The sequence below is a fragment of the Anser anser genome (genome assembly GCF_964211835.1).
Source record: "Anser anser genome assembly, chromosome: 12".
NCBI lineage: Eukaryota > Metazoa > Chordata > Aves > Anseriformes > Anatidae > Anser > Anser anser.
In genome coordinates, this window is record NC_139733.1 from 7,994,036 (window position 1) to 8,006,790 (window position 12,755).

Genomic DNA, 12,755 nt, shown 5'->3' on the forward strand with positions numbered 1-12,755 from the left:
GGAAGAGCAGCACACGAGCACCTTGACGATTCCTGTGGCTTTCAGCCTTCATTTTCTTTCTTTGTGAAGCGATTAGCTGAACCAACACAGCTGCTGCCTCCTCCCAGCACAGGCAGCTCGGGAGCCACCGAGAGCTTCTCCTCCGCTGCTGGAAGCCAGCCGCCGCGCTCCTCGTCCTCCTGACCAGAGCTGGGGTTTGACAAAGGAAGAAATCTGGTGAAGGCCACGCACGTATAAACATGCTCCTTTCGCTCAGGGGGAAAAAAAAATAATCAAAATCTACTGAGTGCATTTGAATACTTCTGAAACTGCGTCTGATGAACACGATTTTAAACTGAAAAAAAGCACAACAGAAACATAAGGAAGAATGCAAAGATTCCCTACGATCCTAAAACAGTCCCAAGCAAACCTATTAGATGTGAGCATCATTTCAACACAAATTAAAGCACGTATTGTAATGCTGTGCCACTGCTCTTGATTAAAATCAAAACCTGTTTTTTAAAAAAAAAACAAACAACTATCATTTAGGATGGGGAGGAAATGAATTAAAAGCAACCTAAAAAATAAAATTAAGACAATACTGAAGAAATTCATTTCCCAAATTAGCAATGTGTTATGACACTTCAAACCCCCCAAGGAGCAGATAGGATGCCTGCCTCCTCATTATACCAAACAGAGCAAATCCAATCAGATGAACATGCTGCAGGATCAGGCAGAAGTCAAAAGGAACAGCATTACAAAGCATAAGATGGAGAAAAAAGATTTTCTAAACCTATTGTACTAGCTTGAAACCCAGCTATTTGCTCGCAGAGGACATGGCAGCAGTACCAGGGCGGTCCTGCAGAACAGCCTGACAAAAAAAAATAAATCCTCAAAGCCAGAGGAAAATTAGGAAAAGTTTCAACGAGAAATTAAAAAATCCTAGCAGAGCATTAGGACTGCAAGGCTGCACTATTTCATACATGGGAGTACGAGTAAACTGATAAATTTTACCACATTATTTCGTTACTTCTTCACATTTCACTTCCAGTCTTTAACGATGCTCTAGTAGCTCCCTGCTTCAAATTTCCCCAGGCTTAAAATAACCACCTAGGGAAGAGCACTGACCTTCAGAAAAATTAGTGAATGAATGGGAAAACTCGCACACCAGCACGCGACAGAATTGAGAACTACGACAGCAGTTATTTTGAGCAAGAATCTGATTATCTGCATGTAAAACTCCAAGCGACACAGAGAGGGGACAGGAACGTCTGTTTCCCCAGCCCCGCGAGACAAGATGAGCTGATGCTCAAAGAAACTCAAAGACAACAAACAAGAAACCAAACAGGGATATCTTTGCTCAGCAAGCAGGCAGCTCGAGACACGCCGCTGCAAGACGCCAAGAGGCCAGCTGCTCAGTAACGATATAAACGCATGACTTGCCTTTAAAATAAAAAGATCATCAAGCCATATGAAAAAAATAATGAAATAAAAGTGTTTTCAAAAAAACGTGCATCCTTTGGAGCATAAAGTATCACCTAATTGCAGGGTTCAGGTGTTTTGCTAGGGGTACAGTGAGCCCTTGTCTGAGACATCTGCTTTAGAAGTGACAGGATGGAGCCTGACAGACTGCAGCTCCCACACACTAACCCTGCTGTTATTTCTTTACGTGTGGGCATACATGTATTTGATATATATTAAGAGACATGCCAAGCTTATACAAACACCTTATTTCAAGACCTTGTGGCTCCCACAAGGGTTTCAGAAACCGCTACCCGTGGCTGCATCACGCCAAGCGAGCGGCGGAGCTCTCATCTCACCATACTTGTGGTTTCTGGCAGGCCACAGATTGTGCAGAAGAGGATGTACTGCGTAAAACAGTTTTTGTTGTCTTGGTTTCGGTTTTCTTACAAAATTTGACATTTCTGATGATTTAGTCCTGCTTATGAGCCTTGAAAGCAGAAAGAGAAGTTAGAAGGATGTATCTACCCCAGCCAGAGTAGAGATGTGAACTATTCCTGCGAAAATGTATTTACTTGTAAGCAAACACAACTGGAAAATATAACCACAGGAAATCACATCATTGGAAATGATCACATCACCGTGCACCAACCTTGCTGCACCTGCAGGGCTTAAGGGATCAGACTGGATATAGGAAGAAGTTTTGTACCGAGGACAGGCAAGCCGTGCAGCAGGCTCAGTCGCCATCCTTGGAAGTGTTTGAGACCCAACCGGATAAAACCCTGAGCTATCTCACTTGATCTCTGCTTTGAGCAGAAGTTGGATGAGATGACCTCTGGAGATGAGGGATGCTCAGGAGCTGCTGCAATGACCCACCTTGGGGAGGGCTCCCGGCTCCCCAGTACCACCGAGCTCCTGGTGCCCACCTCGAGCTGCGTGGTAGAGGGTACACGTGGCACTGACCCCAAAAACTCAGACAACAGCAGTGGTTTTAGCAGAGGTATGGATTTCAGAGCTGCTCCAGGCAAACGGCTACACCTGTCCATGTCCCATCCCTGTGCTGAAATACCCTGGCTTGCCTCTGGCTCGCTCTGTTCTCTGTGGCTTTTCCCCAAATCCCTGCATTATGGAAGGGATCTTCAGAAGTTGCCTGGACGTGGTCCTGGGCAACCTGCTCTGGGTATCCCTGCTTGACAGGGGACAGGGGGTAGGATCAGATGGACCCAGAGGTCCCCACCGGCCTCAGCCATTCTGCAACTGCGATAACTTGACTCCTATCACCAAGGGATACAGCAGCCGTGTAAACCTGCAAGCTGCCTCCCTTTCGCCCTTTTCAATGCCACCAGATTGCTGCAGGCACCTTTCTGTGTCATTGTGTGATAGCAGCAGAAGTAATAATGGAAGTAAGGAAAGCAAGTGACCCCAGGCCGCAGCTGCTGTCCCCCCAGCAGCCAGTCCCTTGAAGAGGACGACAAAGCAAACACCTCCACTGGACAACCCTTGGGTTGTGCTAATTGTGGTGAAGCTCTTGGGGCACCCGCAATGGGAATCCTGCAACCTCTATGGAGCCTTCTGCTGGGATCTGAGACCTTATCACGATCTCCATGAGATAAATACATCTTTACAACAGTAAAAAACAACACTCAGCTGATAAACACTGGCCACTGAGGACGAGGAAGCCAGAACCAGTCCACTCACCCCAAAACCACCATCCCCCGTGGTGACTGTGACATTCAGCGCCCCAGGACTGCCAACTGCTGCTCTCGTCACCTCCTACTGTTGAGCCCCACGAGGTCAGGGCAACTTCAAGCGTACGGCCTCCTCTCAGCCACACGCCTCAGGTCCCACCAAGAAGCCCCAGCCAGAGACTGAACCTCAGCACTAGGCTGGCCCTTCCCTTTAACTGCCTTAACTCCCCCACGCCTCGTTACAGCTCACCTTACTGCAACTACCCACTGACCGGCCAGCAGAGAATTGCCCAACAGCAATGCCTCTAACGCTTTGCTGCTGCCAAAAGCAAAGGTGCAATTTCTTGGAGGAAGGAAACCACGACTGCCACGTTCCCTCACAGCCCACAAAGCTTCAACCACGCGCTTAAAAAACCTGGACAGCAGGGTTGGGGTGAGAGAGGCGTTACCTCGGTGAGATGCGGGTTGGGGTTGAAGCCGCACTGGTTGCAGACCTTGCTGTGACACTGGGTGCAGGCGTTGTAGTTGGGCTGGCTGGGGGCAGAGGTGAGCTCCGTCGTCTTGCAGATGGGGCAGAGGGTGCTGCTGGGCAGGGGCGCGATCTGGGGCAGCGAGTAGGGCGAGGTGGGGGTGCTGCCCCGCTCGGGCGACGCGGAGGGCGACCGCCCCGCTCTCTGGCCCCGTGCATCCACCTGGAGCATCCTCCGCTGTCCCTCCGCCTGCCCGCGGCCACGCATCTCCCGGGGGCTTTCCGAGCCCGGTGCCAGCGAGGGGATCGCAGACCGCTGTCCCGCCGCCTGGTCCAGCTGCTCCGGTCTCCTCGGCGTGCTGAAATGCCAGCAAAACACACATCTGTGAGGCAAGGTTCAGTGACTTCTGTGATCCCAGCCAACACACTCATCACCTTCCCCCAAGCACCCTCTCCTTCCCCAAAGTCCCGGCTCAGCTGATGGAGGCAGAGCAAAACCTTTTTGCAAACAAGGTAAATTGCTCAGGCCGGCAGAAGGATGCGCTTTATCTTACAAAACAGAGCACGATTTGAACTTTCCCTTACGCAACCGAGCGGCGACGCAATTGAATTACTCTGCGTACTCGGAGCTGAACGCTGGGCAGAAAGTTGCACAGAAGATGCCCGTGGGCAGCCTGGCGGCTCGGTGCCCGGCCAGCCGCGGGCTCCCTGCAAGCACCCCCAGCAGGAACTGGTAACCCCCAGGTCTGCAGACCCCAGGGTGGCCGAAGCACGCTAAGCCACCCCCTCACAACCCACGCTTTGGAGCCTTTTAAGACCGAAAAGAGACTTATCTACGGAAGAACGCCACCCGCGGAAGGCCGAGCCCTGAGAAAAGCAGCAGCGGGACGCTCAGGGAGCTGTGTCTGTAGCAACCCCTCCCTTACACCTCCCTTCCCCAGAAGACATGGGAGTTTTAACTGCTAGGAGCAGCGCTCGTGGTACTCCCAAGGACAGCACTTAAAGAGCTTAATGGCTCTGCGCTGGCGCCCAGCCTCCCCCCGTCGGGCAGCCCAGGTGCCGGATTTAACCCGTGCCAGGGCACGGCCCTGTGCCCTGCACACCCCAACCCCTGCCTTCCTGCGCTGCTCGGAGCCCAGACTGCTTTGCTTTCAAGAATGCCTCTGCGACGGGAGTTTATGTAATTATTCTGCTGCCTAAAAGCCCTGGAATCTGGTGCACGTGCTTACCGATAACGCCCACAAATATTTCTCAAGAAGGCAGAAGCCTTGGTGCCCTTCCTACCCGTCATCTGCAGCTGTTAAGGAAAAATATTACCCAGAATCTGAAATGTAATAAACTTACGATTTATCCATGTGGGGTCTGACCTTATGAGGGTTTAAAAAGGGAACTTAAATGCATAAAACTAATGAAATTCAAAGTCCATGTTGCCACAGTAATAGGAACCCAGATGAAAATAAATATTAAAACAGCACTTTGGGAATTTGCAGGCTGAAATCCCATTCTTGCAAGGAGGAACCACGCAATAAAGCAAGGCAATAAGGGAGGAACTGAGCTGCTCCAGACTGAAGAGTAAAGAGTGGCACTTGCACGCCGTGCTGGGTTTCGGCTGGGTCAGTTCCTGATCCAGGAAGGCGAGTGGAAACGGTGCAGTTATGCGGTTATCACCCCATTTTGCAGCTGGCGCTAGCAGCACTCACAGCCTGCCTAATTTAGCTCGAGTGCCTTTCTCATCAAAACAGAAAGTGCCGGCCTGGCTCCCCTCCTCCGTCCAGGTGCAAGGAGGTGCGGGCAGCGGCACCAGCACCATGACCCCCCCAGAATGTACAATCACCCCAGGCAGGTGGGGCCCCCTGTGCTGCAGGCTGGGCTCTCACCTGTGCCAGCCAACGTGCCCATGATGTTTTAGGACCAAAAGGGAGTCGCCTGGTCCGTCAGATACGGCTCCTAAATGCGGGGTCAAAATAACTGTAAGCCTGGGAATATTAACCTGGAACCAGCACAGCTGGTGTTTATAGGGTCTGAACCAAAGGGGAGGCCTTCAAGACCACCAAGTCCCACCACCCGCCTGACCCACCGAGTCCCGTCACCAAAGCACGGCCCTTATTCACTCGCAGAACGGCATGCACCTGAGAAGCTACCTGGCCATATCCATGCTGCCTTGCTCAAACCCTTCTACCCCGCCACCACCTCCAGGGGTCCAGCCCGAGGCAGGGCACCTCTCCTGGGCAGATGCCTGCTCCCACCGAGTGCCCCGGGAAGACAGGCAGCGTGTTTGTGCCGAGCCAGACGCACTCGTCGCGGCTCTCGCTAGGGTGCTGCGGTGGCTGCACGCCCTGTACCCACCTGGACCCAGCCCTGTTGTCACATCAAGCCACGGCTCGGTCGCTTTGCTCCACGCAGCCTTCCTTATCGCTGATAAAAGCATCAACTAGCATCAGGCTGCTAACCGGTTCCAAAGGAAGCCCCCTCCAGTGCTGCTCACAAGAAATTGCATTGAGGTGCCTCAGTAAGGCAGGATTTCACCCCTTTGATGGGGGCTGTTTGGATTTTGCACAACCCTAATTGTTTAATCAGAGCACCGGGCAAAGCCGAACGTCTCTGCAGACTCCAAACATTCATCATCACTTTTACTTTTATCGAGAGTTATAATTTTGTCTAGGAAAAAAATATCAAGTGCCTTTGGCTGGGCTCATTAAGAATGATACCACCGAGGTTTCCATTTATTACACTGCCCACTAATGAGTTATCAATAGGAGGTCAGATGAGCGGTTCTGTTAATTCACCTTGCCAGAGCCCCCCTGCCTGTCGGGGAGGAAAGTGGGCAGGGGGAGCACCATCGGGATCACGAAGAGCACAACGAAAAGCTGGGGGCAGAACGGCTCTCCACAAACCCCGTTCAGTGATGTAAGATGTCACAGCGCCTCTGATTTATTTTTTTTAATCTGTCTGTTTTTTCCCCTCAGTAAAAATGTCAGCTTTTCATTGAAATAACAGGAATTGGGAAGACTTTAAAAATAAAGCACTATTTACAGCCAAAACAAATGTTAGACTTTCAGTGTGCTGGTTAAAGTTCAATTTCATAAAAAAATGATTTGCCGTAAGCCCAACTTCTGACAGCACGGCAGTTTCTGTGAAGAGATGTCATCAGCTTTAGGAAAAGATGAAAACAACACGATAAAATAGCACTGGATTGCCATCCCTTCCCATTAAATCAGTACAGCCTTCTTGTCTGGGAATTCCTAGCTTTAAGCCGAAGGGAATTGGTCTAATTTAACTCAAGTAGGTTCATTGCAGCCACTAAATTTTTGCAGACGAGACCCAGGCCTGAAACCAGTATCCCAAGGGGTCCTTTGTCACACAACTTTGCCACCGCTGCCAGCAGCTTTGCTGTACGACTGTGCACTAATGACATTACAGAAAATGGACACCCGTGGCTGTTAACTCAGTCTGGCTGCGGCGTCTTACGTGGGAAGCTCGAGAGAGAAGAGCAGCAGCTCTCCCCTAACCTCAGCCCCTACCTGCCACTGCACCCAGGTGCCTCCTGCCCTGCTCACCCCGCACAGACTGGGCACCAGCTCCCACCTCCACAGCAGCGCTCCTGTCCGCTGGGGGCACGGCTCCAAAGCACCGGGTATGTCTGTGGAAGAGATCTCCCAGCTTCAGATCTGCCCCGACGATGAGCGAGCGGGGACGAGCAAGTCTCCTGTGCTAGCAGAAAAAAAAGAGGGAACCCGAATGACTGTTTCCCTGCAATAAAACCAAGGTGATGAGAAGAAAAACCCAGAGAAGGCATGAGAGGGGAAAGGTGCAGATGCTTCCAGCCAAAAGATGGAGGCTTGGTTAACAATCAGGAACTGGAGCTGCTCTGCTACGAGCACAGATTTGACCTACTTGGTTTGACTGAAACCTGATGTGAGCACTCACGTGACTGATTTTAAGAATGGGTGAATAGAACCTATTTAGGAAAGAAGAGGTAGCTGAACAAGGGGGGAATTGCACTCTAGGTGAAATGGCGCCGGTTTTGAGTTGCCTGTGACTTAGAGAAAAATAATTTCTAGTGCCTATGGTTCAGCACAGGAATCGTGTAGGATAATACCAAATTTTAGTTGGTATATACTACCTATTACCAGGTCAGACCAGTACATAGGGCATGCAACCTTCAACAGGTAAACAGAAGAAGAACTGCCTGACACGGAGGGCCTACAGCTTGGGCTTTATGCACCAAAAATCTCACACTAGCACTGCTGAAACATCTGCAGAGCTCAGGAACATTGCTGTCGACAGCTTCACGGCTCTGAAGGCTCTAGGTCTGACACGGGGAGCTCTGGACTAGACTCTGCTTGGACAAAAAAAAAAAGGCAGTTATAGAATTAAAAATCAGCACCATCTTAAATACAGCTGCCCCTGGCTCAATTACACTTATGTCCACACCCGATGAAGTCCATGCTGGAACTGTGTATGATGGAGGGTTTAACACCAGTGAATGCCACAAAACAATTCTGCTCCAGAGAGGTCGGGGAAAAAGACTGCAGAAGAGAAGACATGAAACGGTGACTGGGAACTGTCAGAAGGGATTTTATTAGATGCTAACACAAGCACTCTTGTGAAAGGTCACGGTGTTTAATGAATTACTTTTGTGAGCAGTGGAAAAACCCAGTTCTCCTGCAGCTTCGTGCTCCAGGGCTGCTCAGTCCCTGTCAAGTAAGATGCAACTTCTGCCAGGCACCCTTCCTGAGACTGAGCACCACTGACGTGCCTCTCCCCGTGCTTAAGAACATGCTCTAGCTCCTGCGCAAGGATTCCCTTCACTGGGGCAATCATTTGGGCGCCCCCAAACGCCTACCTTCATAGCCCATACAGGGACACCCCATCCCTGTGTGACCCCAGCCTAATGCACCAGCCCAGAGACCTTCCCCGGGGGAGCTGCGTTTGCTCAGCATCAAGGAGATCCTGCCCGCTCCGTGGCAGCACAAAACCACGTGAGCATCGTCCAGAGAGCAGAAGCTACTCTGGGACACGCTGCTTAATTCGCTCTGCAGCACAACAGAGGCAGCAGAGCTAGCGCTGAGCACCAGGAGGACGTGCAGCCGGAGCCCTGGAGGCATTCAAGAGATGCACGGATGTGGCACCAAGGGATGTGGTTTAGTGGTGAGACTCGGTGGGCCAAGCTGGTGGTTGGACTTGGTGATTTTGAAGGCCTTTCCCAACCCGGACAGTTCTGGGATTCTTCCAGTGCAGCCAGCAGGTCAGCTTTCTGCTCGTCCTGCTCCGGGGATGCTGCAGGCCTGGCGGTAAAGCAAGCTGCTGCCCGTGGAACTTCTCTGTTCATTGCAGGATTTGGAAGGTCTACAAGAAACGACGATGAGCCCTGCTGCAAAGCAAGGTGCGGTCCTGTTACCCACACAAGGGAGAATACAGAGAAGGGGTGGCAGAAAGGGGTACGCTGTCCCCAGAAGTCACAGCGAGGTGCCAGCTAACACCCACCCCATCCGTCCGATTCCTACCTGCCCACTCAGTGTTTCGCCTCCATACCCCTCCTGGGTCCAACTGATTCCTGCAACCAAGTCATTCGTGCATTATAAAAACCATATAATTTATAAAGGGTGGGGGCAGCCTTGAAAAAACCGTGGCTGCCAGAAGTGGCGAGCATGGTGGGCAGAGCACACATCCAAGTAGCACCTCGCCCCTCCGCCCCCACGTGCTTGCTCAGCTTACATTTCCCAGCTCAGGTCCCACAAGAAAACCCAAGACCTTTGTCCCAGCACAGCAACCAGCACGCATTAACGTACCCTGTCAATGAAGTGCCAGCAAAGCCAGCAGCTGAACCGTGGCACGTAACTAAGGAATTTTTATGGCACATGGTTTACGATAGCTTATCTTGTAAATCTGCAATTACACGATTCCCCCTCTCGAGTCTCTCTGATTTTAACAGCAGCCACGTGAGCTACTGTGGGGGTGTCGGCTGGTCCCGACGGCAGGGCAGCATCCAACTTCAGCACCAAAACTGCCACCAGGGACTTGCAGTGACAGTGAGCAGGTCAGACACAGCTTCAGTCTATTCCCAGGAGGGAAAAAACAAATACACAACTACTACAGGATTTAGATTTAGAGACGGTGAGAAAGCTTGCTAAAAAGAAGTTAGAGGCAGCAGCTGAAAGGGCTAGAAAGGAAAGTTTCCGTGGCTAAGAAGGCTACAGGAGCAAAAAAAACAAACCTTCAAAAAACAAAAGCTTTATCTTCATGAGGAAAAATCCAAAAAAGAACAAATTCTGGCAAACTGCATTTAAAACGCTGATAAAACATAGAGAGAAGCCCTTGAGAAACAACTTGCGAACTGGGCCAAAAAAACGGAGAATGTCTAAAACTTCAGAAACTGGAAATGTGCCAGAGAACCTATAAAGCCAAAAGATGATTGAGTTGCAATAGAAATATTCAGGGAACACAAGAATGAAAGAGAAAATAAATCCAATCTTTGCAATGCTGTTTGCTAAGGAGAAATTTAAGGGGGTTCCTGCACCAGAACTGTTTTATATACAGGGTTAGTCTGAAAAACTGCCTCAAGAAAAGTGTCAGTAGGAGAAATGTTAGGACAAAAATCAATAAAATGAATAATAACAAATCACTGGGGCTCGGCAGAACGCACCTACGAGTTCTTCAGGAAATCAAATACAGAACTGCTGAACTACCAGCGTGCTGCACAACCTCTCGCTTAAATCGGTGCCAGCATCAGAGAAGTGGGAAGTGCTGAACACGCCATCCATCTTCCAAAAGGGCTCGGCGAGACCTGCGGCAGCGCAATCCAGCAGGACGGCTGCTTGCACCAGCCAGGCAGATCAAACCGCAATACGGGACCGGATCGGGAGGCAAGTGGAGGAACAGGCTCAATGGCAATCAACAAGCTCTCATAAATTCTCATCTCACAGATCTAGAGGATATTGGTGGAGGAGTCAAAGCACAAATGAGGTGGACAGCTTGAGAAAGGCCCTTCTGCTTGCAGACAGCTTTTGGCAAAGTCAAAGGATCTTACAAAGATAGAAGGAAAAAAAGGAAGTAAAACATGGTCAAACAAGAGGAAAGAGTCTTGTGGATTAACAGCTGAACAAGACCTAGGAAGCTGAGCACGGAGGTAAATGGTCAGGTTTTGGCAGCTGGTGATATTGAGTGGGATAAATGGGGTATGCTCAGAAACGCTCTGGGAAGGAGGCAAACAACGAAGGGACACGTTTGCTGATCTACACAAATTTATTCAGAGTATTCAAAGATGAAACTGAATGCCAAAAGCTTCAGAAGGCTCTTCCTGAACTAGATGTCTCGTAACAGCGTGACAGGTGACATCCAAGGTCAGGAAATGCAGAGCAACGCACACAAGATGAGCCAGCCATAACCATGCACAGCAACGGGCTCCGAACGAGGTACTGCCGCTCTGGAAAGAGTTCTTAGAGCTGTTTTGGACAGTTCTCAGAAAATGTCAATTTAATGCTCATCAACAAATATAGAATGTTCTCAAAAAAAAAATAATACACAATTAAGTTATTTTGGGAAAATCACATTCTGGAAACCAATTCAAACAGAAGAGCAGAGGCAGCCTGCCTGTTCCCTTGACTTGCTGCTGCCTTTTCCCCCCCCCGGAGAGCGGCACAGAAGTCTGTTTTTGCAAGGCTCCCTTTTGAGCTTCAGGCTCAGTGCAGTCAAGGACCTGGAGGGGTTTCTGCAGCTCTCGGCCTGCCGTGGGGAAGTGCCCCAACGGAGATAGAGGCTCGCTGCTGCCGGGCACTGAGGGACCTGGCCAGGGGTCTGGCTCCACCAGGACTGTGTTCACGGTCCCTTCCACAGCACCCACAGCTCCCCCTGCTCCTGCGGCCCCCCTGGCAGCAGCGGGTTCGTATCCTGTCACTCAGAAGCCAGGAAGGCTGCAGGGACCTTTTTTGGATGAGTTCCACCCGTGCTCCAAAATTAAAAGCTGATGCAAAAAATGTATCATTATCCATCTCCATGACAGCTCGAGTCAACTGAGCTGAGCTCGGCATGAGAAACAACATTCATTTCAGGCACAAAAAATAGGAAGATCCATCAGGAAGAGAAGCACTCCTAAAAAAAGAGGCAGTAATGACTTACCAGAAAGAAACCAATGTAGATTTTGAGAGAAAGGAAAGAAAACCTTATTAAAACAGCCCCGGTGCCTCCGATACAAGAGGAAATGAGGATGGCGTGCTGCGGGGAGGCGGACAGCTCCAGGTAGCTGCAGCAAGCCCCAGCCTGAGAGCCCGACTGCTGCCCTCCTCCTCCGTGCCCAGGCAAACAAAGTGCTATACCCAACATTTCTGTGTGTGCCTCTGTGAAACCCGCCCCCCCCGCACCATCCCGCAGCTGTGTCTTTGCACCTTGCAGCATCTCCGTCACGGAACCGCCCCCCTGACTTTTCCCCATGCTGTCCAGGTCCTCAGCCAGCCTTGGTTGCCTCAGGGTACCAGGAGAGCTGACGCCTCTCGTGTGGAGGAGCCATCCGGACAAGGGAGCGTTTGGGCACCAGCCTGAGCAGGCAGGGATCGCGCCGTGCCCCCCACGACGTGCTACAGGGTGCTTGGCAAAGCTGCCGGCAAGCTGCGGGCGCAGGGCTCTTTGCTCACCTCAGGGCAGCGCTGCCTGGAGGCCTCAACTGGAAGCCCAGCCACCAGCAGCAAACCCAGCTCAGAATGAATAAACGTTTGTGTGTGCAAATGCGGTACTTATAGTAGGAAAGAAAGCAAAACTAAAGGATAGCACGCTAGCTATGCCGCTAAGAGACACCATCAACTTCAGTATTTCAAGCCGTTCAGTTTAAAGGCACTTCTGAAACCAGAGTCTGAAGCTCCCCTGCCAAAACCTTTACAGGATCGAAGAAAAACATCACGTACCCAGGTTTCGCAGGCTCTTTGAGATGCTTTGTCCCCGCACGCACCTCAGACCAGGCCATCTGTCCCCAAAGGGACAGCCTCACCTGCCCATTGCATGCAACCATCCTCACGGCCCTCCTGGACAGCCACCAGCCCTGCAGGAAGGGAAGCAGGTAAAACTCCAGGCTAAGGAGTTTGCTCGCTGAGCGAACTGGATTCAGATGCAGCCGTTTTATTACTACACAAAGCAGCTATTTGACTTTGTTTCCATGTTTCGAAGAA

At 50.8% G+C, this 12,755-nt stretch overlaps 1 protein-coding gene across 4 annotated transcripts in view; it reads right to left on the reverse strand.

Moving 5' to 3' along the window:
- Positions 1-12,755, reverse strand: part of BSN (bassoon presynaptic cytomatrix protein) — a 75,114-nt gene that overhangs the window by 54,132 nt on the left and 8,227 nt on the right. For 2 of the 4 annotated variants that reach the window (XM_083796064.1, XM_083796065.1), the window contains exon 2: positions 3,578-3,956. In XM_083796064.1, coding sequence (XP_083652190.1) covers positions 3,578-3,956 — 379 coding nt within the window. The other 2 variants (XM_083796066.1, XM_083796063.1) reach the window with 2 other exon arrangements.